The following is a 15,925-nucleotide window of genomic DNA, read 5'->3' on the forward strand; positions in this document are numbered from 1 at the left end:
TAATTTGGGTTTTTTTTGGCATTTTTCCCTTTATAATATTCACATTTTATAACTAAATTCTATTATTAGATACTTAAGTGGTAAAACTTAAAAGCGTTTAAAAGTCTTCATTTGGTCATTTTAACATATTGCGGAAAATTCATACATATTTCATATTTTTTTTTTAAATATGTGAATTTTCATTAGTGAAAATAGATTGTACAATAGCTTTGTTACAGGAATATAGAGCTTGCCAAAAAAGGGAAAAAACAAGAACTATCTTAGATATAAAATGAAATAGGGAAAAGCCCCTAAACATATCTCAACCAATCACGCATGAGACTCTTGAAATTTTTTGAAACGAGTCGACCTGTTTTTTTTTTTTAATAATAATTAACTAGTGGTCTCATACCCACTAGCCACCTAACCACAATCAAACCAAACAGCAGAAATAGCCAAAAGATACCAATAATCAATAACTAATAATTAATAAACCAATAATAGTGATAATTCAACCAAGTCATAAAACATAAAATCAGCAACATAGCAATGTTCTACTGACTCAACTCTAGCAACCTAATAGAAGCCAGACAACACATCAATGAGCCACTAGAACATCCTCCTCTTCATTGCCTTGATTCCACGATCATACTTTGCCTTTACCTGCATCACAACACATGAAATGCGTGAGTATTTTATAAATACTTAGTGAGGCAATCATCCCATCTATTAGGCTATACACACAAGCAATTGAGATAACTCTAACCATAAAAAAATCAATAAACAAACAACAAACCAGAACAATTACATCGACCGACACCAAACCATGCATCGAACGACACAAGCTTGCATTGACCGACACAAGGCTCGCCTGCATCGACCGACACCAACACTACATCGATCGATGCATGTTTGACATTTCACGAAATCCCTAATTGCATCGATCGATACCTCCACATGGCATCGACTGACGCTCCTAGGTCAATTCACGCTGTCCTCGCATTGCATTGACCGACACACAAATTGCATCAATCGACGCATATGCCGAGCATCTTCTTCCCCGAAGCTCCTCGCCAGATCTCCGTCCCTAAACCACCAAAACACAAACCAATGCCACAAAGAAGCCTCCCAAAGCCTCTTGTGGCTCAATAACGTGCTAACAAGCCATGGAATCAACCATATAACACATAAACAAGCAAAATCAGAGAATCTCAAACTTAGAGAAGCCATGGTCATGCACTCACCTTTGCCAAGAAGATTCTAACCCTTAAACAAGCGGATCTACACTCCTAGCAAGCTCCTACAACGTTCCTAGCTTCTGATCTCCCAAGAACAGCTATGAATCTCCCAAAAACTCACCAAAAGCTCAAGAACTTCTTTCTCTCTTCTCTTTTTCTCAAAAACGGCCAAACTCGGCCAAATCCATGAGTTTCTTTTTTTATAAACGATTCCTGGGTTTACCCTAACCCCAAAACACATCGTTTAACTTAAACTCGTTTGCTCCTAAACCAGGATTCTGGTTCGCGAATGTTACATTTTTCCTGTCGCTCTTTGCGAGAATTGCATCCCTAATCTGCCTGTCCAGAACCTTGAACAATATATGCGGTGGAGTTGTAATGTTATTGTGAAACCAATTGTTCCTTTCCAGACAAATGGCGTAGATGACTGCTTGTGCCACCAGTCTCCAAAGGGTTTGCGAAGAGGTAGCATCTGATATACCCATCCAAACCGCAAAAGCTTCCCAAATATGGAATACAAACGGGTTGTACCCCAACCGCCTTGTCGTCTGCAGCCATAACTCTTCACTGTACTCACAATGGAGAAAGAGGTGCTCGCGGGTTTTAAGGCAGAGACCGCAGATACAACAGACATTATCAATTTGCATTTTCCAGCTTGCCAGCCTAGTTCTCGTGGGAAGTCTGTTGAGATGTGTGAGCCACATCATACATATTTCATATTAGTTTCCATCAGAATCATTATATATTTTTTCATCTTTTATTATATACAATAAATTATATAGTAGCAATGATTTTGATGGAAACTGAAAACTTAGCAATGAGTGATAACGAACACTGCAAGTGCTAACTTTATATAGCTGTTGTACTTAATAGTGTCACGCACCATGGATTGGTTCATAGGCACACTATGAAAGTCTTCAAACCTATCTATAGCGATGTCAAACGTTTCAACAATCACGCTTACATAATTTGAACATTGCAGTATCAAGGTTTACTGCTTTTATCAAAATCAATATAATATTAATAACAATGAGTAGATTGAACCATATATATACATTATATATTATTCTAAGTCTTTTTGAAAACTAACCCCAATTATTCCTTGGGTACCTCGTACGTATATTACTTTGAGCTTTGATCTTATATGTTCCAAAAACAAATAACATAAAAGATCATTCTTGAACTTATACATACGTTGTGATATATGTTTACAAAATTTTGAGTTTGGGACTTCGATTTTCCTACTACCTATACATCCCAGTATTTTGAGGACCAAAAAAGTCAAAATTTATAAACTTTGCAAGTGGTCAAATGCTGAGATCGAGATCTGTATACCTTCTTTTTCCCTAAGGCAATCCTTAATGGGATAACTTTCCCCCTGTTCTAAGCCCAATAAATAATAAAAATAAGTAACAGTGGGCTTAGATCAATATTTTTGATCTTGGTTCAGAACTGATCCAAAGGGTGTTCTAATATTTTTCCTCTCCTCTGATTGGTCGAAAAAAGTAGCATTCACCTTCTTCTTCGATATCGCGACTTCGTTTCCTTCATCCTCGCCGTATTAACACAAAAATCTTCCGATTAAAACACCCAAATCGATTCCACGCGAAGCCACGGGTCGAGGAGTATCGGCTCGAGACCGGACGATTGGTCGGATTCCCGCCGTGGTTTTCCCGCAGTCGGATTCCCGCTTCAGATCCGAGCTGGTCAGGGCTCTTCGTCGCTTGTTGAATCGGGTCGAGTACTTCCCCTCAGGGTATTATTCTTAAGATTTCAGTTTCAATCGTTGGATTTAGTAAAATGCGGATATTGTGAATGAGTTTTGAGTTTAGTGATGGGTTTTGGTGTTTCTTGTTAGATTCATAGAGAGGAAGAAACTGGAAAGATACTTAATTTGGTATTCGTGTGGGCTGATGATGGGGAGAAGTTGAAGGTTGATGTTCTTTTTTCGAATGATGTAAAATTTTGCATTGTCTTTGTTTTTGCTTGCTAGTGTTCATGAGTAAGTTGGTGATTCGAAGAAGTTCAATATTGCTGTTTGAAACGGTGTCTGATTTTGTTTAGATTTCGTGAGTAAAGGAATTGACTTTTTGTGAATGGTTAGCTTAGTTCTTGTTCTATTTATTTCACAATGAAGGGTCCTTTTTCAAGTAACTTGTTCCACAGAAATGTGAGATCACTCGCAGCAGACCTTTATCTTATGTTCCATTCGTATGTTTCTGAAACCATTGGACTATGTCTAAACGCAGGAATTTTAAAGAGCAAGTGTGCTTGTGATTCAAACCCCGTGTGCCATAGTGTAGAGAGCCCATCCCACTCATTTAGAAGCTACTCTGTTTCTAGCTCAGACAACAAAGGTAGATGCTCTGTGATTGTCAGCTGCCTCACAAGGAAGGTAACCCTCAAAGGTAAACACTCTCCCTGCATCATCCTCAAAGGTAAACACTTTCCCTGCATCATCCTCAAAGGTAACCCCACAACCCAATTTCCAAGCAGGTGAAGGAGCCTCACCACGCTTAGTACGAAGCCGTGCTGTGAGAAGAGACCTTGTCAGAGACTGGAACTTCAACGAAAACGAGACAGAGCTTTAAATTCAGACCTGACTCTTCTTTTATTAGGATTAGTTGTATTAGTTTGTTCATCAACTAAGCTTTTTTGTTTTTGTATTAAATCTTAAACATGTTCTTAAACAGTATATTTTTATTCTAAGAACACCAAAATTAGTTCCCCCATTTTTTTTACCTATGATCTTAACAACTGATTTTACATTATTTTCACTATATATTTAATCTAAGAACACAAAAAAAAGTTCTCCCATTAAGGATGCCCTAATGAAATTTTTATTCTCACTGCGTTTCCGTCTTCGAACAAATCTGATTCGTTGGACTCAAAAAAAAAAAGTTGTATGATCATTAATAATCTTCTCATACGTATTGCTCCTTCATTTTTTTCGTCACATTTCGATTTTTTTTTCATTGTCAATTTGGCGTCTTTAATTTAGGTTTCTTTGTGGAATTTACGAGTTTCTTGGCTAGGGTTTATACAGTCCTGAAAGTGTTTTAATTTGGAGGCTTTGATATTTCTCTCTCAGCGATAAATGCGTCCTTTCACTTACCGTAATCCTCGTTTTGGTAATGGTGATCTCCTCCCACTTCACCCGTTGAAAGTTGAGAAAGCCACTTTCTTTGAGTTGAGGGTTATATAAGGAACAGCGGATGCAGATAAAGATGGATATTCAGAAGGCCAAGGAGCTTCAAAGTGATGATTCTGATAGGCTACCTTAATTACCTGACTCTGAATCTGAAGCTCAGATCTTATTGTTTTATGCAAACCCTTTGTCCATCTTGTAATTTTGTCGGCTTATATATATATATTCATTGATCCTTACAACAACTTGTATTCAGGGCAAACTGTCTGAGGTTCTGAGGCTGCTACCTCCACGCCTCAGTCAAGGTAATATATCTATTCATGATCTCCGTCATTTCTTCTCTATTTATGGTGATTCTGATAATGTGATTGTGATTGATGTAGCTCATATATGTTATATGTTTTCACCTGAATCAGGCATGCACGAGCAATTCCTCCACAAGGTTTAAGATGAAGAAGTTAGTAAGTACATCTCCATTGGTTGGTCATTAACAAAATTGCTTAATTTTTTTATTATTATAAATTTTGAAAAATGTTAAGTTAAGAAATTCATTAAGAAACTTTGAAATTTCCTTTGAAATTTCATGGGTCCAATAGTTGATCCTAAACTATTACAATTACATGTATGCAAGTATATGTCTTCTTCTTCTCTTCTTCTCTTCTTCTTTGTCTTCTTCATCTTCTTATCGGAGACAAAGTTAATCACAACCAAGCAGACGGATGATAAATATGTCACTAATTCGACATAGCATTAAAAATGTAGTACCTTACCAGCTCAAATGTTTCCAGACCCTAGAATTTTACAGTCCTATTAGTTGAACCAGTACCACATGCAAAAACAGAATGCTCTAAATAACTGTAATCAGACTAATTTTACATATTCTATGTAACAGTTTGGTGAACGTTGCCAAAGAGAAGTAGAAGGAGCCAATATTGTTATTATCAACTCAACATATAGCACCATTCCAAAAATCCCAGCCAAAGAGAAGGAGAAGGAGCCAATTAATATTGAATTTACCCTTCGTGACTCTTAAACTCAGTCAACAGTTTCCTAACTGTTAAATCCTACACCTGGTAAAGACAAGCTGCATATCAGATCCATTAACACACAGTGTGTGCTGAGAGAGGAAAAGAAGCAATAACCAAGAGGGATGAAGCATCCGCAATAATTGATGAGGTGGTCCTATGCATGATTTTAGCAAAAGAATAGTACGTCCTAGAAACTTTCCTATAGCATATTAAGTTCAAGTGCCGAGAGGTAACCTGTGTTTTAAAAGGCGTGTCCTAGGCGAGGGTTGGCTCAAGTTTCATCGCCTTTAGTAGCTGAGGCGAGGCTATAGCCCAAAAGCGCTCACTCCTTGACGCCTTGACGTGAAGCTCGCTCCAAAGCGTTTGGCGCCTATTGAAAAAAAGGTAACAATAGTTAAAAATTGATATTTATTTGCCTGATTTGGTTGCTAAAAAATGAAAACCCTATTTAAAATCGTGCATATAAACTCCTATTCCTCACATCTTCAGCCTCTTCTCACATCTCCAGCCTTTCTTACGACTAGCTTTTTCTCCATTCTCCCTACTTTTTTTTTTTTTTACTCTTCTTTCTTCAAACTCCTCATCATATCTGATTCTACTAAGCCAAAAGATCCAACATGGACATATACCACTCCTGTTTATGGTAAACATGGTAGCTTTATGTGTATTTTTTGTAAGAAAGTCACAAATGGTGGAGTTCAACGTGAAAACAACATATCATTGGTGGTTATAAGAATGTTACTGCCTGCAATCTAGTTAAAGACAATGTGAGGAAAAAAGTAAAAACTTTCATGCTTAACAAGGCTTAAGTCAAAGCCACTACTCAAATGATGCCACCACAAGCCACTATATATGATGTGGAAGATAAAGATGAAGATGAAGGTCAGCCTAGTCAGCCACCTTCCAAGAAACATAAGGGTCCAATGGATAGATATGTTTGTCCAACTCCTCATGATATCTTGAAAGGAAGAAAAGACAGAAAAGAAGTTTTTAGAAAATCTGATAAGGAACTTAGGGACAAGGCATGCGCTGCTATTGCAAGGTGGTTCTATGATGCATGGCTTCCGTTTAATGCAGTTACCTTTGATAGTTTTAGAGAAGCACTTGAATTAGTTGGTCAATATGGGTCTGGCTTTAAACCACCAACTATGTATGAGCTACGGATTCCTTTCCTGAAGAAGGAAGTAAGAGAAACAGAAAAACTGATGGTGGAGCACAAAACAGAATGGGCAACTAAAGGCTGTTCAATCATGTCAGACGGATGGCGTGATTCTGTTGTCCAAAAAGACATTATTAACTTTCTTGTTAACTCGCCAAAGGGATCAGTTTTCATCAAATCAGTTGATGTTTCAACATATGTGAAAGATACTAATTTGTTGTTTGATAAGCTTGATCGAATGGTGGAAGAAGTTGGGGAATCTAATGTTGTGACAGTGATAACGGACAACACATCAAACTATGTAAAAGCTGGTGAGTTTGTTACTTTATAAGGTTCTGTTTTTTTCAGACTTTTTTTTTTCAGACTGATACTAACACTGATTTGTGTTTTGTTACTATTGTAGGCCGGTGAGTTTGTTACTTTATAAGGTTATGTTTTTTTCAGACTGATACTAACACTGATTTGTGTTTTGTTACTATTGTAGGCCAATTGCTAATGGTGAAACGACCACATCTGTATTGACTTCCTTGTGCAGCCCACGTTATAGATCTCATGTTGGAGTATATAGGAAAACTTCTTTCAGTGAAGTCTGTAATCAAGAACTGCATGTACATGAACAACTACATCTATAGTCACACTTCTTTTGTCAATATGATGAGAAAATTCACAAACCAAGCAAATCTACATAGACCAGCAGTTACTCGGTTTGCTACATCATTCATCACACTTGCGCAATATCACAAGCAGAGGAAAAACTTGAGGAGTTTTGTAACTTCTCAAGAATGGAATGATTCCAAGTGGCCAAAGGATTTATGAGCAATGAATGTGAAAAAGTTCATCATGAGTGACAGATTCTGACACAGCATGGTGTATGCACTCAAGTTGACAGGGCCTCTAGTTAAGGTTCTTAGGTGGTTGACGGAGAGAAAAAACCAGCTATGGGGTACATTTACGAAGCGATGGATAGGGCTAAAGAGGCCATTGCTTGGACCTTCAATGAGAAGTGTCACAACCCGCTCCCAAACCCTTTTGGGACTACACTAGTTTTCTTACTAAAAGGTTTTTTTTTTAAAACACATCTATATAATAAAAATACTAAGTTACTCATATTTCCAGAAAATCCTTACTTAATTAAAATAAAAACCTTAATGCAATATCTCAATAGTCTTGTTAAAAAGAAAAGAAAAGAACGTCATAAATAAAAAGAAATCCGAACGTAAAAAGAAAGATAGAGAATAACTCCAAATCCTTTCGTCTCTTGTCTGCATAACTTTTCTGGTGATCATGAGCTTCTTTTATTCTGTTTTTGAGCAATTCCACTTGCTCAGTTGACTCTTGAATTATCTCAGGCTTGATGTCCCGACGCTCCCCCACTTCTGTCCAACAAAGTGGTGTGCGACAAGGTCGTCCATAAAGAGCCTCAAATGGGGGCATGCCAATGCTAGAATGGTAACTGTTGTTGTAAGCAAATTCCACTAAAGGCAAATATTTTTCCCAACGACCTCCCCAGTCGAGCATACAAGCTCTAAGCATATCTCCCAACGTTTGAATTGTCCGCTCAGATTGACCGTCTGTCTGCGGGTGGTAAGCTGTACTTAAGTGCACACTAGTCCCCAAGGCTTTTTGAAACGCTTTCCAAAATACTGATGTGAACTTTGGGTCTCTGTCAGAAACAATGCTCACAGGAACTCCATGAAGTTTCACTATCTCATCCAAATACTTCTGAGCTAAGCGTTCTGCCGTGTCCCTTTTATTTACTGCCAAGAAATGAGCTGATTTTGTAAGTCTGTCTACAATTACCCAAACTGCATCTCGCTTACTTATTGTCATTGGAAGCCCAGTAACAAAATCCATAGTCACCATATCCCATTTCCATTCTGGCAGTGGTAAACTCTGTAGAAGTCCACTTGGCACTCTATGTTCCGCTTTCACCAACTGACAAGTCGTGCACTTTGATACCCAATCAGCTACTTCTCGCTTCATTCCCTTCCAATGATAATACCTTTTCAAGTCTCTATACATCTTAGTAGAACCTGGATGAATGGCAAAACGTGACTGGTGCGCTTGCTTCAAGATCTCTTCTTTTAGAGCTTTATTATCTGGAACACACACTCGACCTTTAAAAATAAATGTTCCATTCTCTGTCGTGTGATAACCACCAACTTCAGCTTCTACTGCTTTCTTTGTCTCAGCATCTTCTTTTTGTGCCTCGCGGATTCTCAATAGTAAATCAGCTTGGTTTACTGCTTTCAGACCCATTACATCGTCATCAACAGAGGCTTCACAAATATTCAGACTCGATAAGGCTGAAACCAACTCCTGCACCTCCTTAGTTCCATTCACATCATTTCTCCTTCTACTTAGTGCATCCGCTACCTGGTTAGCTTTCCTGGATGATAAGCAATATCCAAATCATAGTCCGCAAGCAACTCCACCCATCTCCTCTGCCTCAAATTCAAATCTGATTGTGTGAAGATATACTTCAAACTCTTATGATCAGTAAATACTTGCACCTTCTCTCCATATAAGTAGGATCTCCAAACCTTAAGAGCAAAGACAATTGCAGCTAGCTCCAAGTCATGAGTAGGATAGTTAGTCTCGTGTTTCCGCAACTGCCTCGATGCATAGGCTATGACCTGACCGTCTTTGTGCCCTGACGAAGCTCTAAAAACTCACATTCTAGCTGATCCATAGCTTCCTGAGGAAAATACTTCTTATTGAACTCCTCTAGAAAATCCTCCCATGTGGGCTCATAATCAACTGGAAAGCTCCTCTCAACATTTCTCCACCAATTATCTGCATCTCCGCGCAAGTAGTGCACAGCGAGATCCCTTCTAAACTCCACAGGACATCTTGCTGACCTGAAGTTTTTCTCCAGCATCCGTCTCCAATCATCAGCTCCTGCCTGATCATTTCCACCACTAAAGTACTCTGTCTTCATGGTGCCCACGAGCTTCATTGTCTCAAAATAAGAAAACTCTGCCGGTGGCGGTGGTGGCTGACGCTGTCGAGGTGCAACAACTGGAGGTGCTGGCAGTGGCTGACGTGGTGCCGCTTCTCTAGGTGGTGGTGGGGTGCATACACAGGTCGGTCCAAAATCTCCCGCATCATGTTACGGAGTTCTTGTATTTCAGTACGATTTGCAGCAATCTCTGCCGCGTTGGCTGCAACCGGAATCTCTGGCTGAACTCGCTCATTAGCTGGTGCCGCATCAACTGGGTTTTCTCTAGGGTTTGCAGGACGCCTTCCTCTTTTGTTTGGTGCCATTTTCTGTTCACACAATGCCAAATATAAGGACCACTGCCAGAACGAACTTTACAAATATACTAACACAAGTCTCACTTTAGGTGTTTTTTTTTTTTTTTTTTTTTAAATACTGAAAACTTCCTTTCAAAATACCATTCAAGAAAAATCAATTTTTTTTTTTTTTACCTTAAAAAATATATATATATATATATATATATATATATATATATATATAACTTAGCCTTCTGGGTCAACACCGGCTTGACTTTAACCTGGCTCTGATACCAAAATTGTCACAACCCGCTCCCAAACCCTTTTGGGACTACACTAGTTTTCTTACTAAAAGGTTTTTTTTTAAAAACACATCTATATAATAAAAATACTAAGTTACTCATATTTCCAGAAAATCCTTACTTAATTAAAATAAAAACCTTAATGCAATATCTCAATAGTCTTATTAAAAAGAAAAGAAAAGAACGTCATAAATAAAAAGAAATCCGAACGTAAAAAGAAAGATAGAGAATAACCGGTAAAAATATTAACCCAACGTTCCCAAAAAACACACCACAAAGTGAGACGAACTTGTGCAACTACTCAAGATTCTCACCGTGACCTGAAGAGAAAAGATTGGGGAGTGAGTAATTAATTACTCAGTGAGGTGGTCAACACTGCCCACCAAAACATAACCTTACAGATATACTTTCACACAACTTCCAAACACCAGCATAAAATTAGACAACAAGCATATAGCTTTCACTTACGTGAAAGACTACAACGTTCCACAACAAAATATTTTTCATAATATATATTTTAATATTTTACTTTGATTATAGATTTGGCCATTAACACTTTTTATGGCTCCCAAACCCTCCTTTTCTTAGAAGACCACGGCCCATAGCTCGATTCTTCTCCTGCTCGTCAGGGGTTTATGACCCATAATGAACCCGTCGGTTCATTACAGTCCAACATTCTCAGTCCCATTTTTAATTATTTTCTTAATAATTTTATCACCACAAAGACTAAAGTACGACGTAAAACATTAACAAGCAACATGCATCTCACGTCCTCATATTACCATGCAGCAACTTTACGACTTAAAACACTAATAATCTACATGCATCTCACGTAACCATATAACCATGCAACAAGCATTAAAACATTTAAATATTACTACTCTAACCACCTAGCAACCAACAATCAATAATGTCTAACTTTAGACTAACGCTTATCCGATGTACAGAAGTGTAAATGAGGTGTTATGAATCCGCAAATCCCTCCCCCACCTGATTGAAGACGACGACACTAGGAATGGAGAAGTTGAAAGCGGTAAGCCTGAAACTTGTACAAGAAGAATACTGTTCAGCACCTTAATCCGGAACTTGCAGATCAAGAAAACCAGAAACAAAGGAACCAGAGACTTACTGCCCATGGAACCAAACAACCTCGCTTGCAGACGGGAAACAGAAACAACAGCAGACGACCTAACTTGCAGATGAAGAAGCCAACAACCTGACTTGCGACAGAAGCAACCAGAAACAACAACCAAAACTTTCAGATATCTCGCAACAGATTAACGAAGCTAAAACAGTGACTTGAAGAAGATGGAAAACAGATTAATGTTTGGATTTCCTTACCCAAACAAACCACCGGTAATGGATCTGGACTCCGGTGAGAGAAGTTAACGACGGAGACAAACGGTGACTCAAGCGGTGGTGACTACGGCTCGACGTAACGTGGCGAACAACTCGTTTCTACTTTCTCACGAACAAGGACACACCACAACAAGGACAGCAACTTGATCTCAACGAGGATGGTGATGGTGACTTGAGATTTAGATTTACGGGAACAAGGGAGTGATCGAATTTGGAACGAAAACTTGTAAGCGGCTATGACGAAGAAGACAATACATACACCCATATATACACACTCGCTTAGGGTTTTTGTTTAACAAAGGGACTGGGCCTTTAATGGGCCGAAAAGGGTCTCACAAGAAGGACGAACAATACAAAGATGCATTTGCAATCATTGATAAGCGATGGGATTGTCAACTCCATCATCCTTTGCATGTTGCTGACTACTTTTTGAATCCAGAATTTCAGTATAATGTAGAGTCTAGGGTGAACTGTGAAGAGGTTATGAAAGGTCGCTACAATGTTATTGAAAAGTTGGTTCCTGAAATTGTAACTCAAGATAAGATAAACACAGAGTTGACACTGTTTAAAAATGCTATAGAACTCTTTGGGATGCCCATGGCAAAAAGAAAAAGGAAAATAAAAGCAACAGCTGAGTGGTGGTCTTCTTATGGAGGATCTACACCAACACTTACAGACTATGCCATAAAGGTTCTTAGTCTCATGTTTAGTGCAACTGGTTGTGAGAGAAACTAGAGCATGTTTCAACATCTCCATACCAAGAAAAAGAATCGACTGGCTCAAGAACGTTTGAATGACTTGGTGTTTGTTAAATACAATCTCACTTTACAATGCTGTTACAAGCTGAAAGACACCATTGATCCGATCATCCTAGAAGATATTGATGATTGTAATGAGTGGCTGGTTGGAAGAATGGATGAGGATTCTACTTTTGAGTGTGATCTAGTGTTTGAAGATGATGATTTAACATGGGATGTGGTAAGCAGAGCATACTCAACAGTAGAATACTCAACAGTAGAATCCTAACTATCTTACTAAAACAAAAAAAAAGCAACAGCACAATGCACAAGTAGAGCTAAGAAAGGGAAGCATACAGCCTCAAGCTCCAATCCAGCTCCAATCCAGCTCCAAGATCATCTCAAAGGTCATCTACAACTCCACTGACTTTGATTGATGAAGATGATGAGAATGAAATTGAAGAAGATTTCACAGGAGGAGATGAGGACACTCAAGCGGGTGTGGAAGATGTTGAGTATGATGAATAGGAGAATCATGAGATGAATTTTGAGAGTTTTAAGTTTAAAACTTTGTTTGGATTAGCTGTTTCTTTGTTTTGTTTTCAGTTCTCAGCTTAAAACTTTGTTGGATTGACTTTTTCTTAGTTTTGTTTTCAATTATCAGTTTTACTATTATTGGGTTGTCTCTTTCTCTATGTTTCAAATGATCCATATTTTAGACTCACAAATTGTATTAATATAGCTAAGGAATCAATGATTATGAATAACCTGTACGTTTTATTGTGTAGACTTGCCTCAGGCAGCAAAGGCGCGGAGCGATTGGCGCCTAGGCTCAAGGCACATGCCAGACCTTTGTAGCCTCACCTTGCCTCTCTCCATTTAAAACACAGGAGGTAACACTAAGTAGTCTCATGCTTATTCCTTTCAGAAAGAACTACCAAGTACCAACTCTCAAAAGCCAGTTCATAGTCTATTTCCAAATGTGCAGTTTCAAATTTATAAGATGCAACACTCTCTAATGTCTAGAAATTTAATACTTTGGGTGCTAAGAAGGGAGAATCTTAGCTAATAAAACTTCATAATACATTTTCTCATAAACTTCTCTTTACTACAACTAACACCAACCTAGCATCAGATTAAAAGCACCAGAAATCGTCAGTTTTATTTGCTTTGCATATAATGAGCATCAGATTATGGCAGTTCCGTGATCATTACTCTCCAGTTTAAACCTAACTCACTTGATACTTGCTTTGCATATATTTTTCCAGCTATTTAGAATCATGACTCTTGGAGGTACCAATAACAATCAGAACCAATGTGTTAAACGTAACCCTTTATGCTTATGCGAAGGTAATCAGCCTGGTGTAAGCCTTGTTTCGGATGAGGTTCTTACTGGTTCTAATTACCATATTTGGATTCCTCTCATGACCGTAGCTTTGAGAATAAAGAACAAGATTGGTTTTGTTGATGGAACACTTCTTAAACCACCTCCCAATGATCAAACATCTGCTATGTGGTCTTGCTGTAATAGCATGGTGATGTCATGGATTATGAGTTATGTATCTGAGGATATTAGAAAGAGTATCATGTACCATAAGACTGCTCAAGCAATGTGGTCAGCGCTTGAAACTAGGTACCACATAAACGATAATATTAGATTGTATCAGAACAAGACACAATTATGGAACTTGAAGCAGCATGAGTCAATGAATATCAATGACTATTTCACAAAGTTCATGACATTGTGGAACGAGTTGAAGTATTACAAACCTCCTGTTGTGTGTACCTGTGGAGCAAAGGAAGCTTGGGAAAAATATGAGGAAGAGGAGTGCCTTAGGCAGTTTTTGATCAGTGTGAATCAATCTCACATGCAAACAATCAATATGATTTTGACGGAGGAGCCTCTGCCTGATGTCTATTGCACTTTGAAACGTTTGGATTTTGAGGAATCTCAAAGAACGATGAAACACAGGTCTCACTTAATTCCATGGCCACCAAGCCGGCGACCACTCTATTGATAAGAAGAAAGCTGTTGTAAACTAGAGGATTTAGGGACAAAATCTCTTGTCTTATTATTGAATGAAGTCTCGAGGTTACATATATATAGAGATTACAATGGACCGACATAAGTAATAAGCTAATGGACCTATGGGCCTAAGAGGCTGAGACAAAATACATGGACCTTAGACGGGCCGGTCGATGGAGTCCACTAAGTGTTTTACAACACTCCCCCTTGGACAATATGACCGTGCCTATGTTCGATGGGATCGCTGCAATGTGCTTAGGGGATGCTGCCTCATTAAAACCTTACCAGGAAAACCCATTGGGACAAAACCTTGGTGAAGGAAAAAGAGTACAGCACACATTGCTCCCCCTGTTCCAAACATCACTCTAAGTCCTTGAGCCTCCGCATTCCAATCTGGTGCGTGAGCTTCCTGAATGTCGTTGTCGGTAATGCCTTGGTGAAGAGATCGGCTGAGCTGTCGCATGACTGAACTTGCACCACTTGAACTGCTCCGGCCTTTTGTAGTTCCTGTGTGAAGAAGAACTTCGGCAGGATGTGCTTCGTCCGATCTCCCTTGATGTAACCTTCTTTGAGCTGTGCGATACAGGCTGCATTGTCTTCATATAGTACTGTTGGCTCCTTATCATCAATATTAACCAAACATACTAAACTTTCTTTGCTATAACCTGCATCAACAAAACCAACTAAAACATCTTTGTTATAATTAGTATAATATAAACCCAAATTTAAATGTTCCTTGTAGGTAACGTAATTAATACTTAATTTCACTCCAGTGCCTTTGGGTCGAACAAGAACTAATTCTTGCTAGGAGGTTCACGGCAAAACTTATCTATGGTCTAGTGTGGCTAGCCAAGAACATTAACACTCCTATAGCACTGAGGTGTGGCATTTTAGGACCAAGAATTTCTTCATTGTCCTTCTTAGGAGCAAATGGATCTTTTATCCACTTGTGTACTTCTCGCAACCATTGGGCTAGTCAATGAGTGAGCTTGCTCCATATTAAATCTCTTGAGTACCTTTTCTGTATATGCCCTTTGATGCACAAGGTTTTCATCATCAATGTACTTAAGTTGTAATCCCAAACAGAATTTTTTTCTTCTTCTTGCCTAGGTCTTTCACTTTGAATTCTCTCTTGAGATATTCTACTGTTTGGGTGATTTCCCAGAGGTTCTTAGGATATTCAAATTATCCTCATATACTGCTATGATTACAAATCCTTTGTTTGCAAACTTCTTTATAAATACATGGACTGATGGGATCATTTTATAGCCCTCTTTGACTTGGTACTTACTGAATCTATTGTAACATATACACCCATTTTGTTTCAGTCCAGTAAGGGATTTGTCTAGCCTTATGCAGTGTTTTCTCGAGAACCACTCTTATAATTGAGCTCTATACCCTCTGGTAATCTTTTATTTTCCAGTGGACCATATAAGTATGTGGTTACAACATCCATTAACCACAAATTACAGCCAGACTTATTAGATATCTAAAAGTCGTTGCATCCATCATAAGGGAGTATGTCTCCTCATAATCTTTGCCAGGTCTTTGAGAGAATCCTTGTGCTACAAGCCGTGTTTATATCTCACGATTTCATTATTCTCATTTCTCTTTCTTACAAAGACCTATTTATGTCCAACTGGGTTTAGTTTCCGGTGTTATCCTTAAGGTCGGACCAAACACACTACTCTTCTTGTAAGAGTTAAGCTCCA

General features: G+C 38.5%; 3 protein-coding genes and 1 pseudogene across 3 annotated transcripts; all 4 read left to right on the top strand.

The window, feature by feature from the left end:
- The first annotated feature begins 3,249 nt into the window (after positions 1 to 3,249).
- On the top strand, positions 3,250 to 3,811 carry LOC147948924 (uncharacterized; annotated as a pseudogene).
- Positions 3,812 to 5,652: 1,841 nt separating this feature from the next.
- Positions 5,653 to 7,645, top strand: LOC104753030 (uncharacterized). Its single transcript, XM_087465487.1, has 2 exons — positions 5,653 to 6,863; positions 7,037 to 7,645. The coding sequence occupies exons 1-2, from the start codon at positions 6,221 to 6,223 to the stop codon at positions 7,072 to 7,074; spliced, it is 681 nt and encodes a 226-aa protein (XP_087321613.1). The 5' UTR covers positions 5,653 to 6,220; the 3' UTR covers positions 7,075 to 7,645.
- Positions 7,646 to 11,765: 4,120 nt separating this feature from the next.
- On the top strand, positions 11,766 to 12,715 carry LOC147948925 (uncharacterized). The gene is made up of 3 exons (XM_087469281.1): positions 11,766 to 12,140; positions 12,294 to 12,428; positions 12,554 to 12,715. Exons 1-3 carry the CDS (start codon positions 11,766 to 11,768, stop codon positions 12,713 to 12,715), a joined length of 672 nt encoding a protein of 223 aa, XP_087325407.1.
- Positions 12,716 to 13,467: 752 nt separating this feature from the next.
- LOC147948926 (uncharacterized) lies at positions 13,468 to 14,205 on the top strand. Its single transcript, XM_087469285.1, has one exon. It carries the CDS (start codon positions 13,468 to 13,470, stop codon positions 14,203 to 14,205), a length of 738 nt encoding a protein of 245 aa, XP_087325411.1.
- Positions 14,206 to 15,925: the final 1,720 nt, after the last annotated feature.

Source organism: Camelina sativa, chromosome 2, assembly GCF_030686135.1.
Source record: "Camelina sativa cultivar CO46 ecotype springtype chromosome 2, ASM3068613v1".
Classification (NCBI taxonomy): domain Eukaryota; kingdom Viridiplantae; phylum Streptophyta; class Magnoliopsida; order Brassicales; family Brassicaceae; genus Camelina; species Camelina sativa.

Coding starts and splice junctions, on each gene's coding strand:
- LOC147948925 (XM_087469281.1), top strand. CDS start 11,766: ATGGGCCGAAAAGGGTCTCACAAGAAGGACGAACAATACAAAGATGCA. Junction 12,141..12,293: donor TTACAGACTATGCCATAAAG/GTTCTTAGTCTC, acceptor TGCTGTTACAAG/CTGAAAGACACCATTGATCC. Junction 12,429..12,553: donor ATGATTTAACATGGGATGTG/GTAAGCAGAGCA, acceptor TACAGCCTCAAG/CTCCAATCCAGCTCCAATCC.
- LOC147948926 (XM_087469285.1), top strand. CDS start 13,468: ATGACTCTTGGAGGTACCAATAACAATCAGAACCAATGTGTTAAACGT.
- LOC104753030 (XM_087465487.1), top strand. CDS start 6,221: ATGATGCCACCACAAGCCACTATATATGATGTGGAAGATAAAGATGAA. Junction 6,864..7,036: donor ATCAAACTATGTAAAAGCTG/GTGAGTTTGTTA, acceptor TTACTATTGTAG/GCCAATTGCTAATGGTGAAA.